Source organism: Trichomonas vaginalis, chromosome II (assembly GCF_026262505.1).
Source record: "Trichomonas vaginalis G3 chromosome II, whole genome shotgun sequence".
Classification (NCBI taxonomy): Eukaryota; Parabasalia; order Trichomonadida; family Trichomonadidae; genus Trichomonas; species Trichomonas vaginalis.
Genome location: NC_067204.1, coordinates 18,769,523 through 18,781,934, shown reverse-complemented (window position 1 = coordinate 18,781,934; position 12,412 = coordinate 18,769,523). Strand labels below are relative to the sequence as shown.

General features: G+C 31.7%; 5 protein-coding genes and 1 pseudogene across 6 annotated transcripts, besides 4 other annotated features; 2 read left to right on the top strand and 4 right to left on the bottom strand.

Annotated features, from left to right (window-relative positions):
• Window positions 1–695: part of a mobile genetic element that runs on past the window's edge.
• A 702-nt stretch (window positions 696–1,397) lies between these two features.
• TVAGG3_0568630 lies at window positions 1,398–2,244 on the top strand (annotated as a pseudogene). Its single transcript has one exon. A coding segment is annotated over exon 1 (847 nt).
• A 4-nt stretch (window positions 2,245–2,248) lies between these two features.
• Window positions 2,249–2,491, bottom strand: TVAGG3_0568620 (serine threonine-protein phosphatase family; the record flags this gene model as incomplete). The annotated part of the gene is made up of 1 exon (XM_051238706.1): window positions 2,249–2,491. One exon carries the CDS (start codon window positions 2,489–2,491, stop codon window positions 2,249–2,251), a length of 243 nt encoding a protein of 80 aa, XP_051096530.1.
• An 18-nt stretch (window positions 2,492–2,509) lies between these two features.
• TVAGG3_0568610 (uncharacterized protein) lies at window positions 2,510–2,872 on the bottom strand (the record flags this gene model as incomplete). Its single annotated transcript, XM_051238705.1, has 1 exon — window positions 2,510–2,872. One exon carries the CDS (start codon window positions 2,870–2,872, stop codon window positions 2,510–2,512), a length of 363 nt encoding a protein of 120 aa, XP_051096529.1.
• Window positions 2,873–5,104: 2,232 nt separating this feature from the next.
• Window positions 5,105–5,142: a mobile genetic element.
• Window positions 5,143–6,318: 1,176 nt separating this feature from the next.
• Window positions 6,319–6,355: a mobile genetic element.
• Window positions 6,356–6,371: 16 nt separating this feature from the next.
• Window positions 6,372–7,154: a mobile genetic element.
• A 540-nt stretch (window positions 7,155–7,694) lies between these two features.
• On the bottom strand, window positions 7,695–9,908 carry TVAGG3_0568570 (uncharacterized protein; the record flags this gene model as incomplete). The annotated part of the gene is made up of 1 exon (XM_001309661.1): window positions 7,695–9,908. The coding sequence occupies one exon, from the start codon at window positions 9,906–9,908 to the stop codon at window positions 7,695–7,697; it is 2,214 nt and encodes a 737-aa protein (XP_001309662.1).
• A 304-nt stretch (window positions 9,909–10,212) lies between these two features.
• TVAGG3_0568560 (unfolded protein binding) lies at window positions 10,213–11,566 on the top strand (the record flags this gene model as incomplete). The annotated part of the gene is made up of 1 exon (XM_001309662.1): window positions 10,237–11,547. The coding sequence occupies one exon, from the start codon at window positions 10,237–10,239 to the stop codon at window positions 11,545–11,547; it is 1,311 nt and encodes a 436-aa protein (XP_001309663.1).
• A 111-nt stretch (window positions 11,567–11,677) lies between these two features.
• TVAGG3_0568550 (uncharacterized protein) lies at window positions 11,678–12,231 on the bottom strand (the record flags this gene model as incomplete). The annotated part of the gene is made up of 1 exon (XM_001309663.1): window positions 11,696–12,187. The coding sequence occupies one exon, from the start codon at window positions 12,185–12,187 to the stop codon at window positions 11,696–11,698; it is 492 nt and encodes a 163-aa protein (XP_001309664.1).
• Window positions 12,232–12,412: the final 181 nt, after the last annotated feature.

Below are 12,412 nucleotides of genomic sequence, written 5' to 3'. Positions count from 1 at the left end.
CGTAAAAATAGAAGAAAGTATACAAGAGAATATTATGAAGTTTTAGGCAAACATGGCAAAATGTACAGACTGCAAGCAGAAGATAAAACTACTATTGTCAGACCTCGTTTCAAACTTGTCAAAGTTCAAGGTGGTATACTTTCAAAGACAGTTCCTAACAAATATAAGACAACTCCTGACGAATATGCTAAAGAAGTTGAAAATGACGACTAAGCATTTCTATACCATGCGAATACAGTCACAAATGGTGGCATGTAATCTTTACCCGAGCCTGTTGGATTTGTTGTGAAAGTGTGTGAATGATTTCCTGCGGTTCCACAGAAAATACCTGTGCTTGAATCTACTGGGTCAGTTGTGATATCATATCTATTCATTCCCCATCTATCCGAACCCGCTGCAAGATTTATATAACCTCTTTTTGTTATTGAATGTGAATGATTTCCTGTTGTGTTTGTCGTTCCTGTATGAGTGTGCGGTGGAAGGTTTGCTTCTTTAATTTTCTTCGAACCTCCTGTTTGCTTTGAATATCTAGCACAGTATAAGAATTTATCTACAATCTGCTTCCACGTACCAAAACCAAGTACTACTTCTGGTCTGGTAGAGTTCATTGAAACATATAATGAGCCAACAGGATATAATGTTTGAAGTATTTCAGTCTTTAATGTTTGAAGCTCTGTTTTGTCTGCTTTCTTTTCAAGGCTAACGTTTAAGTCTGTTATTTCAGATATAGAATGTGTATGTCCAACGTCACTTTTACTGTTTAAGGTTTCTTGTAAGTTTGTAATATTTGCAATGGTATGTGTATGTCCAACGTCACTTTTCCTGTTTAAGGTTTCTTGTAAGTTTGTAATATTTGCAATGGTATGTGTATGAGTCTTATTTGCTTTTGTCTCTAATGTTTCTTGTAAGTTTGTAATATCAGATATAGAATGTATATGAGTCTTTTTAGAATATTCGTTTTCAGCTCTTGTCACTTCACTTGACATTTTATTGTCAACATATGTTTTGTCTGCTAGTTCAGGATGAGTATGTTCTTTTGTTGCATAAGCTTTGTCAGCTCTTTCTTCTTCTTTTGCTATTGCATCGTCTACATATGTTTTGTCTGCTTTGTTGTCAACATCTGCTTTCAAAAGAAGTTCTTTTATAGGTTTCTCGTTTAAAGTTCCTTTTGTTGGATTTATACAGACAGTATGGTTCTTCTTGTCTTGAAATAGAAACTCATCTGTCATTGGGTTTAATGTCAGTTTTAAGTTTCCTTCTTTCAATGACTCAGATATCTTAGAATAGTTTGAAAAGTTTGTTGTGTTCTTATTTAGAGCTTGTATAATGAGTTGTCGGTTGTGTTGTATTTCTCTCATAGACGCTGTTTCATTTGACATTTTTATTCTAGATAAAATATGCTTTCAATAGAAAAAGAAAATTCTAGAGTTGCTACAACTAAACCATTAGATGAACTTTTTACTAATGTCGGTCAAAAGTTTGAGACAGAGACCGTAATGCATGAAGGCTATCGTTTTGACTACCCGTTAAGATGGTTAAGAGACCCATCCGTCACAAAAGCTATTGGCTTTCGTAGAATGAAGTTCATTTCAGAAGCCATACATGGTTTCCCATTTACAGTCGGTTTTGAAGTTCGATACTATAACAAAGAAAAACGTATGTATGAGAAATTTGAACAGGGAAAACTTTTACAAGTGAATTTGCTTGTAAACTTAGAAACAACTCTTCAAGCTTTTCAAGAAAAAATAAACGATATCTATCTCGAATATGCAAACCAGTATAACATTGACGAAGGAGAGTACCATCTCGATATTATATATGACAGGAAAAATGCAACTGTTAAAATCAATAGAATAGAAGACCTTGGAGAAAACGTTTATATTTCTACAAAATATAACAACTTGGCATGGTATAGATTTTTGAGGATGTTAAATCAGCCTGCAGAATATCCAGTACACCCGGACTTTTATGAAGTCGAAAACCCTAATGGAACATATGAAAATGTTTTCGACCCAGATGCTATTATCGTTCATGCTTCATTTTCTGGCGCCCAAAACTTTTTTATGCTTGGCAAATGACTTTTACGAAAAACCTACAAAGTTATACGAACCACCAAGTGGAAGTATTTCAGACTTTCAAGTATGGTTTACTACAGATGGAAGAAAAAGAATAATTCCATTATACCATGCGTTTTACTTAGAACTTAGTTTCATATACAACTACTATCGAACGGTAAAAATATAATTTTTTAATACGGTTGAGGTGTTGGATTTGGTTGCCAACTAGACTGTGGTGCAGGTTCAGGCTGTTGTATAACAGGAGCTTGTTCTTCTGGTTCAGGGTCTTTAGGTATAATACCAACGAACTGACCTACTCTTTTACCAATATTTTTGACTCCGTTCCAAATTCCTCTTCCTACGGTTTTTATTCCATTCCATATACCTCTTCCAACTCTTCTGAAGAAGTTTCCAATACTACTGAAGAAACCCATTTTACTATATGTAAAAATCTAATGTCCGCCTAGTCTCTTACGTTTCCTGTTGAGTTCCATAGCATTCTTTAACTGGAGCTCATACATTCTGTTTCTCCTCTGGTAGAAAACATATTCTGGGTCAACTCCTGTGTTCGCGTCATCTGCATAAAGTTGTTTATATCCCACTTCGGGGTTTGTATAAAACTCTTTCCATCTCATATTTGCATACCATGGTGGCAAACCTAACGCAGCGTCATTTGACATGGCAGTTTGCATTTGTACATCTGTTGGCACTTGACCATAGTTTGCCATTGCAGTTTGTATTCTAACTTCATTTGGAATATTCTCTGGGTTTGGTTGTCCAGGTTGCTGTGCATTTGCTAAGTTCTGTGCGTCCATTTAATATTAGATAAAAATATCTCTTACGAGTACATATACTGGACATTTGCAGGCATTGGTTCATCTTCATATTCTCTGTACCTTTCTGCCACGTCAAATAAATAAATGACACAATGGAAAAAACCTAAAACAAGTAGTCCTATTTCAAACCACATTTACTTACCAATAAAATTTCTTTGTTATGACACTTTCTCCGGTTTATAGGACCTCTCTCATATTCTATCTTGTCATATCTAAACTCATAGTCATGTATGTCCTCTAACCATCTCATAACGGTTTCCAAACCACTTTTATCGGATGTAAAGTAAAAGCATGGATGGTTATGTAAAACGTCTAAAGTTTCTAAAGAGTCTCTCAAAGTCCAGTCTACTTGGTATTGAAAATCCCATGTGTTATAGAACGGCGGGTCTACTATAAAGAAAACATTTTCCTTGTCTTTATATTTTTCATACAACTCTGTCCAATGACATCTCACAAACTCTATACCCTCAATATATTTTTCTATGTCCTCTTTGAAAACATTTGTATAGTTAAGATATAAAACGTTTGACATAAGTGTTTCAATGTCATGAACTCTTATAGAACCACTATATAATAGTCTAGCAGATATACTATCCCAGTCTATATATTCTGCTTTTTTCAAAACCTCTCTCACAATATTTTTCTTATCTAATGGTATACGTTCCATCTTGCCTATAGGTATCTTTTCTTTTAACTCTTTCAATATTTTGTTAGTGTCTGGTATATGTTTGAGACGGTTCATATAGTTGTCGAAGTCATTGCATATAATCTTTGAGTCTGGGAATATTGTATGGCACAAATGGGATATATAGAAACTTCCACCGAACAAATCTACAAATGTTAGACCATTCGGTAGTTTCTTAAGTTCTCTCAATAGAATATCTTTACATCTACTCTTATTTCCAAAGAAGGGTAACGGTGGTTTTGTAAAATTCATTTATATATAATAATAAAAATGTTTTTACCTGAAAAGTGACAGAAAAGTGACAAAACATGAAAACATATATATTTTGTGAAAAGCTCCTGGAAGACCCGTATATAAGAACTTCATTTATACTAAACATCTTCGGGGCTAGAAGGGGCGCAGCCCCTGGAAACCCTCCAAAATAAAAACTTCATTTATACTAAACATCTTCGGGGCTAGAGGGCACGAAGTGCCTGGAAGCCCCAATACCTTTTTTTTTTTTTTTTAATATTTCAATATTTATGATATTTCAATGTATTAAGTGGTCTCAAATTGAGCTTCTCAAATATAAGTTGGCCTATTCAAATAATAAAATTAAATAATATTTAAAATAATAAATAAAAGTGATTGAGGTCATAGCAAAACGGCTGTTTCAGTCATTAATTCTTAAAAATAAAAAGGGTAAAAACTAAATAAAATGGGTAAAATTCAATAGTGTCTGTGCTATCGTTCAATTTGAAGGTGTCTTTTGAAACCGCAAGACACATTGAATTTTTGAATAGTGTATTATGGTTTGACAGACACCAATAAAAAAATAAAATGATATTTATTTTAAATATATAAGATCCTTATATAAAATATAAATATTTTATCGTTTTATTTTCTTGTTTTAGAAATGTTTTTTATTGAAAAATCAATAAAACTAACTCCAAAATAAAATTTTTGATTTAAAGACACTATGATGACACCAGGCAAATCTTCCAAGACACCTATCGTCGGGAATCTAACAACCCTACTTCTCTATAAGATACATCAATTTGTTGTAATTTCAAACGTTTCCATTGTTTTGTTTGACCACAGGGAAAGGCCCAGTGGTAATGTATCACAGCAAGAGCTTTGATTTGGTCGTAGGGATTGACCCTACGACCTTTCTTGCCTTTAGGCAATGGGATATTCTGTAAGCTAAATTGATTTTGTAAAAAAGATTTTGAAACATCTAAATATTTGAAATCATTTGATTGAAGGGTTGGGGCGATGGGAACATGGGTGCAAGCTTCTTCCCATGTCATTTTACCTTCTTCAATCTGATTGGAAATACAAATTAGGTAAATTCGATCGACATACCCTTTGTAAGGATTCATTCTAATGAAGTACGTTAACAATCAAAATATTCTATAAGTGTCTAGTATGGAATTCAAAAGAATAAAGAAAATGGTAACGTAAATAAACGTATTATGAAATAATATATAATTAAAATGAAAAAAAGAAAAAAAATAAGTAAAGTGACTGGAAATGAAAATTAAAATTGTTGTAAACAGAAATTCATCAAAAGTGACACCTCAGAAAAGCTAAAATATTGAATTTTTGGAACTTTTGATAGAGCACGTTTTTAAATATTAATTAAAGTAAATGTATATTTTGTAAAGATTCTTTTTAATAAAAAAATAAAATTTTGAAGAAGAACACAAAATCTTCTGAAAAATAATATCACATAAACTCATATTATTTTCTAATATATAACTATTTTATATAAAAATCAAATTCAATGATCTTAAAAGCGAAGGATAAACCTCAAAAATTACGAATATAATGAGTGGGAATATAATGCTTATCTATCATAAAACCATATGAAATATCAATTTTTGCTTTACGCCTAATTTTTGACGACAATTAGCAAAAAATGTTAAATGTTAACACTCAGTCCATTTGAATATGAAAAATAAAATTGACTTTGATTAAATGTTTTTATTTATCATGCAATTCTTCTTGCGACCAAAGAGTTGAATAAAAGTTCAAAAAATAAGATAGCTTAAAAAATAATATACGGTAGTGTTTACTAATAGATGAATAGTATATAAATTCTATTAAAATGGATTTGATCCAAAAAAATATAAAACCAAAAATAATTGTTATAATTTAAATGAAGAAGTAATTTAAAACGATTTTATTTATGATCAAATTTTATATATTTTTTTGGATCAAATCCATTTTAATAGAATTTATATACTATTCATCTATTAGTAAACACTACCGTATATTATTTTTTAAGCTATCTTATTTTTTGAACTTTTATTCAAATCTTTGGTCGCAAGAAGAATTGCATGATAAATAAAAACATTTAATCAAAGTCAATTTTATTTTTCATATTCAAATGGACTGAGTGTTAACATTTAACATTTTGCTAATTGTCGTCAAAAATTAGGCGTAAAGCAAAAATTGATATTTCATATGGTTTTATGATAGATAAGCATTATATTCCCACTCATTATATTCGTAATTTTTGAGGTTTATCCTTCGCTTTTAAGATCATTGAATTTGATTTTTATATAAAATAGTTATATATTAGAAAATAATATGAGTTTATGTGATATTATTTTTCAGAAGATTTCATTCTATATGCCTATGAAAAGTACTCTCAAAACTAACTTTTTCCTAATTATAATTAAATCTAGAATATTGTATTATGCTTAGTATTATTTCATTTTTCTCATTCAATTTAGAATTTACAAATGTCAAAAAATTGAGAGTTGTCACTTTTGATGAATTTCTGTTTATTACAAAATCAGTGTACAGTTTTATTTTTTTCTCGCTGTGAAACGTATTCGGTCATTTTTTTAAAAATTAATTTTTTGTTAGAGATAAGAGCTAAAACTCGGTAAACAACTTCTTTATGTCTAGAAAATTCTATCTTGCCTTTTATTTTTTTCTCGCTGTGAAACGTATTCGGTCATTTTTTTAAAAATTAATTTTTTGTTAGAGATAAGAGCTAAAACTTTGCAGACAACTCCCCCATGTCTAGCAAATTTAACATTCGTCTCCCATTTTTATATATTTGATTTAGAATGTTCGAAAATGCGTAATATGGTCATTAATATTAATTGAAAAGAACCTTGAATTAATTCAATCTGATCTCACAAAATATTTTAAATTACAAACTTTGTAGTTTGAATAGATAATTAGTATTACACTCAAATAACTAGTTTATTTTTGAATAAAAATTATTTGAATTTATTCAATTTTGTGAATTTTCCTTCAAAAATCAAGTTTAAATATCTTATTTGCCATATAATTATAAATACAATGAAACATATTCGAAATTGAAAAGAATGACTTTTTCTGTTCTTTCAATCATTCAATTTGAATTTTGCAATATTGGATTTCTCATTAGATAGCTATTAAAAACAACAAGCAATTTAACTTACATTCAAATTTATTTGTGTTATATTCAATCTTCTCAAAACTTATAATTTTCGGCTATAGCATGATTATATGCTATATAATATAATAAACCTATAATAGTATCATTCTTTCAATTATTTGAAGAGAAAACCGAAAAAATCTATTTTCGGTCTATAACATGGCGTTTCGAGTATCATATTAAAAATCATATAGCTTATCATTAAAATGGAGCTTGATATGATGATATCGCACGAAAGAATTGTATATTAAATGTGTTTATGGCCATTTTATGTTAAATTTAAGAAGAAATAATCAAAATTAAGAGTATTTTATCTGAATCAATTCTATTCACTATATAAAGCTAATTCATACTTCCAAAAGAATGAATTAAATAGTTTTTGAAATACATTCTCTGTTTTCCAACCTTGATATGAGGATTTCTGTTTGAAATAGATTGCTTATGAGTATGAGGTTGCTAGTAACTAGGATATGCATTAAAATTGCACTAAGATATCTTTTTCAAAAATTAATTTTGGAGCTGATTAATGTTTGCTGCCTAATTATTGTGTTGTATCGTTATTTCAATAAGACAATGTAATGTTATTATTCGATTTTAGAAAAATAAAATTGTTCCATGAAAATTTCATGAAACACTTTTAAAGATTAGAAAAATTTAAGTAAGTATCTATAAAACAAACAAATTTATTTATTATAATCTTATACACTTCCTTCAGTAGGATTATTATTATTTGATTCAGTTGAATTATTTTCTGTTACTTCAGCGACTTCCTTTATTGACTCTGTTGCTGCTTTCTTGCCTTTGCCTTTCTTTCCGCTTTTACCACTTACTCCAGATTTCGAAGATTTACCACTTCTCTTTGTTACAGCGTCATCTGCGTTTTCTGGAGCTTGTTGGGGCTGAGCAGCTGATGTCATGCTCTTTGCTTTCTTTGCAGCCATCACTTCTTGTATTGCCTGCATCATTTCTTGTTTGGCCAAATCCAATTTTGATCTTAAATCAGCCAATTCTTGCAAATTCTGCTTTTGTTGTTCCTTTCTGTTCTGTTCAGCCTTTGACAATCTCTGTTGCAATGTCTGCTTCTTTGTATTTAGCTGCTGATACTGTTCATTTGCTTCTGTTTGCCTCTTCTCCAGAACTCTTTTTTCATCCGCCAATTTTGCACTTAATTCTCTTCTTTCTTCGGAAACTTCATCATATTTATTATTCAAATTCGAAAGTTGTTCTTCAAGTTGAGAAATTTCTGCTTCTTTACTCTTCTTCGTTTCAGCGAGTTGTTCAACCTTTTGTCTATGTTCTTCTTGTGCGTCTTCAACAGCAAATTCTTCTTCTTTTATATCAGCTCTGCATTGGAACAATTTCTTTTCTTCTTCTTTGAGCCATTCGATGTGTTTTTGTGCGGCATCTGAAACATTTGAGTTCAATTCTCTTCTGTGGACTTCAATTGCTTTGGCTAGTTGTACGTATGATCTATATGTGAAATCATTGTTCGCAACATCAACATCAACAACTGTTTTTCCTTTTGTCAATGCATTTAATAATTCATTTCCTGCATCATCTTTTAATTCATTATTTCTCAATCCAATGAAAGACAATGTTGTGTTTTCAGCTAAAGCTTGTGCCATAGGAACACCACCTTTATCTGTGATGTTATTCGAGTTCAACATCAATCTTTGCAATGCTGGATGATGCTGAATAACTTGTGCAAACTTAATTGCACTTTCATCTCCAATCATTGTATCACTCATGTTCAAACTCTTTAGAAAATTGTTCTTTAACAATGATTCGGCAATTATCTGGCCTCCATCATCTTTAAACGGATTGGAAGAGATGTCGAAATGTCGAAGAACATTGAAATTCGTTATCAAAATTTTGATGAAATCCGCGGATTCTCCCCATAATCCATTCTTCGAAAGAGAGAGATTATGAAGTTTTGCACCATTGGAAAATGCAGTACAAAGGTTCCTCATGAAAGGAGTACCAAGATTATTGTCACTTAAGTCTAAAACTCTCAATGTTTTACAGCTGGAAAGTCTCTGACAAATTTTTTCTGCTGCTGTATCATCAATGGCATTTCTTGAAAGAATAAGGGTGTGTAAACATCCGAAACTGTCTTCATGCTTGAAAAGCTCAAGAGCACCAGCGCCACCAAATCTGTTGGCCGTAAGATCTAATTTATATAATGAAGTGTTTTGGGCGAGAGCAGGGCCTAATAACTTGCATCCCGCAACTGTAATACCGCATGTAGCAATGTTAAGATTGGAAAGGGTCTTGTTTTTGATGAGAACATTTGCAAGTTCTTCACAACCATGAGTTCCGATTTTATTCCTTTCAATTCCATCGATAGCACTTAAATCAAGATCTGTAATGTGATTATTGAATAGTAATCCTCTGAAAAATACTTTCATTCCTTGACAATCAATTCCGTTAGATCGTAAATCGATATATATAACGTTAGGATCGACAGCAACGAATCGTCCGAGCTCTTCAGCACCGCGATCTCCAAATCTGTTGAGTGAAAGGTCTAAAAATACAAATTGTCGATTTACTGTAAGAATATTAACTAAACGATTCGCACAACCTGGTCCAAGACCAAGTCCTGAGAATTTTAATGATTTCGCTTGAATTGCGCCCATGAATTGTTCAACAAATCTTTTTTGTGCATTTGAATTTTGCTTTAAATGCATATCTGTACATTTGTCTTGATACATTTCGATTGCATCTGATTCTGATATGTAATTTGTTTTCCTTGCTGATTGTAATGCTGGTAAAGGTGCTGTTCGACTTAAAATTTGAGTTGTTTGAGCGCCTTCCCTTGTGTTTTTAGTAGATTTCCGACTCATCACAAGAGTATTGATCTTATGGTCAATATTTCTCCTATATGAATCGGATAGAAAGCGCTTAACATTCATTTTTTAGAAACTTGAAAAAATCAAAAAAAAACACGTTATCTCAGAGAAAAAACTGACAAAAGATTTTTGGTTTAGAAAAATCGCTAATCCTATAATGATAAGAAGCCTCATTTGATGTTACTTCTAAATTTATTATTAGATTGATTAGATTTTGTATTCTAAATTTCAAGAATTTGATTTCCATGGGATTTCAAGTTATATTGATCGTGAAAATGTTTGCTATTATCACCACTAAGACTGTTGTGATTGGAAATTATGAAATGAAGACTTTACATAATCACTTCCTTATAAAAACTTCGAGAAGAAAATTTTTTTTATTTCACTAAAAATGATTTTCTTCTCTTTATTTGTAGCTAAAATCCCTCCATGCCAGCCACCAAAACTTCCACCAGGTGTGTTTGTCTTTGAACCTTTCAATACTCTTGAGTATCCTAAGAATTGGTCAAGAACTGCCGTAAAAGGCTTCGATGGACAAATGGCTATATATGATTTAGCAGAACCGAAGACATGCAAGATCGATAGAGCACTAGTTATGAAAGATGGCAAGAAGAAATATGCATTTTCGCGTTATCTTAATCAAAGACTTATTAATTATAACAAAACAGTGATTTTACAATACGAATACAGATTCCCAAGATATCTTTCTCTGTCATCAGGCTATATTAAGCTATATGACGAGTTTTCTGGTTTTCATCCAAATAATCTTTCCGAGAAAACAACGCCTACATTAATTTTCGGACCAGAATTCAAATACTTTTCAGGTAAAATACATCTGAAGTTCGTTTACCAGAACAAATTATCACGCGTTTACGAAGAACACGTACTTAAGAATCCTCCAGCAATTTACTTAGATGGATTGAATCATTTGCTTACTCTCATGCTCAAACCTGACGAAACATTCACAATTTTCTACGATGGTGAGCCATATTTCAATGGTTCTTTACTTACAGATTTCGAACCTCCATTTGGCGGTCACGAGATCATTCCTGACCCAGACGATATCAAACCAAAAGATTGGGATGAACGAGAGATGATTGTTGATGAAACTGCAGTCAAACCAGCAGATTGGGATGATAATGCAAAACCAGTCATCAAAGATCCATCAACTCAACCGCCAGAAGGATGGCTTGTTGACGAACAACCATTTATTCCTGATCCTTCCGCTACAAAACCAAAAGATTGGGATGACAATTTATTTGGCGAGTTTATTCCACCAATAATCCCCAATCCTAAATGCCACGCCCCAGGAGTTGTTGGTTGTGGTCATTGGGAACCTTCTTACATCAAAAATCCAAATTACAGAGGTATATGGAAGAAACCACTCATAAAGAATCCAAATTACAAGGGAAAGTGGGTACAAAAACGTATACCTAACAAATACCACTACAAACCAAGTAATCCTCATTTTATGCCTCCAATAACCGGAATCGGCTTTGAATTGTGGACACAAGATGGCGGTTTGGCCTTCAAAAACGTGCTTCTGAAAACAGGTGAAGAAGGCCTAAACGAGACATTTTTCCACAATTTCAAGCTCAGAAAGGAATATCAGAGAAATCCACCGGATTACGATCCGAAAGTTGATGAGCATACAATGGAAGACCTCAATACATTGTTTGGACACCGTCATCACCATCATTGAAAAAATTATTTTATTTTTGATTAATAATCGTTTGTTAATAATAAAAATAATCAATGTTATCAATTTATTTCTTTTTATAAACAAAAAAAAACTAAATAATTTTAATTTTCAAATTATTGAATTGTAAGTTAAAGAACTGTGTACGAATTTACTCCATCCTGCGATAGTCTTTAAGATACATACGTATAAATCTGATTGGATCAACAATAATTGAAGCAAGACCTAAAATTGTAAATAAAACGTATAAATATGTTGGGAATGGCATTGAGAATAATCCTGCATTATGGTACGTTGCACATGAGAGCATAAATCCGAATGTAGCACTCATTCCATATAAAAATCCAATAAATTGAAAAACACTATTTGGAATGAAAATCAGTATAACAGAGAAAAGTAATGAAAAGCCAATAAGAAGATACATTGTCTGATTTGCTGGACCACCCATTTTTGGAGGGATAGCGAGGTTTCTTAGGTTTTCGGTGTTGATGAACATGCTAAGGGCTTGTGGATATTGTGCTCTACCTTGTGGTACGCCTGAGAATTTTTCATATAAAAATTTGAAAATTGGGACATACATGTAATATGGTCTGAAATTCTTGCCAGCAACTGTCTGCCAAGACATCATTGTGATAAGAAACATAATTGGAAAGAAAATCAGTGTTCTAACATAAGCTTTCATTTCTCTCTCAAAAATCTGACATAACTCTTTACTGATAAATTTTTATTCGATGTAAGAGAAATGTATTGCTGTACTATCAATAAAGATTCCAAATATATTCTGGAAATTTCGAAAACTCTCAAAAATCTCAATTCTTCATAAAACTCAAAGTTGATTAGTTTATTGTATTAATGGAAATAGCATTAA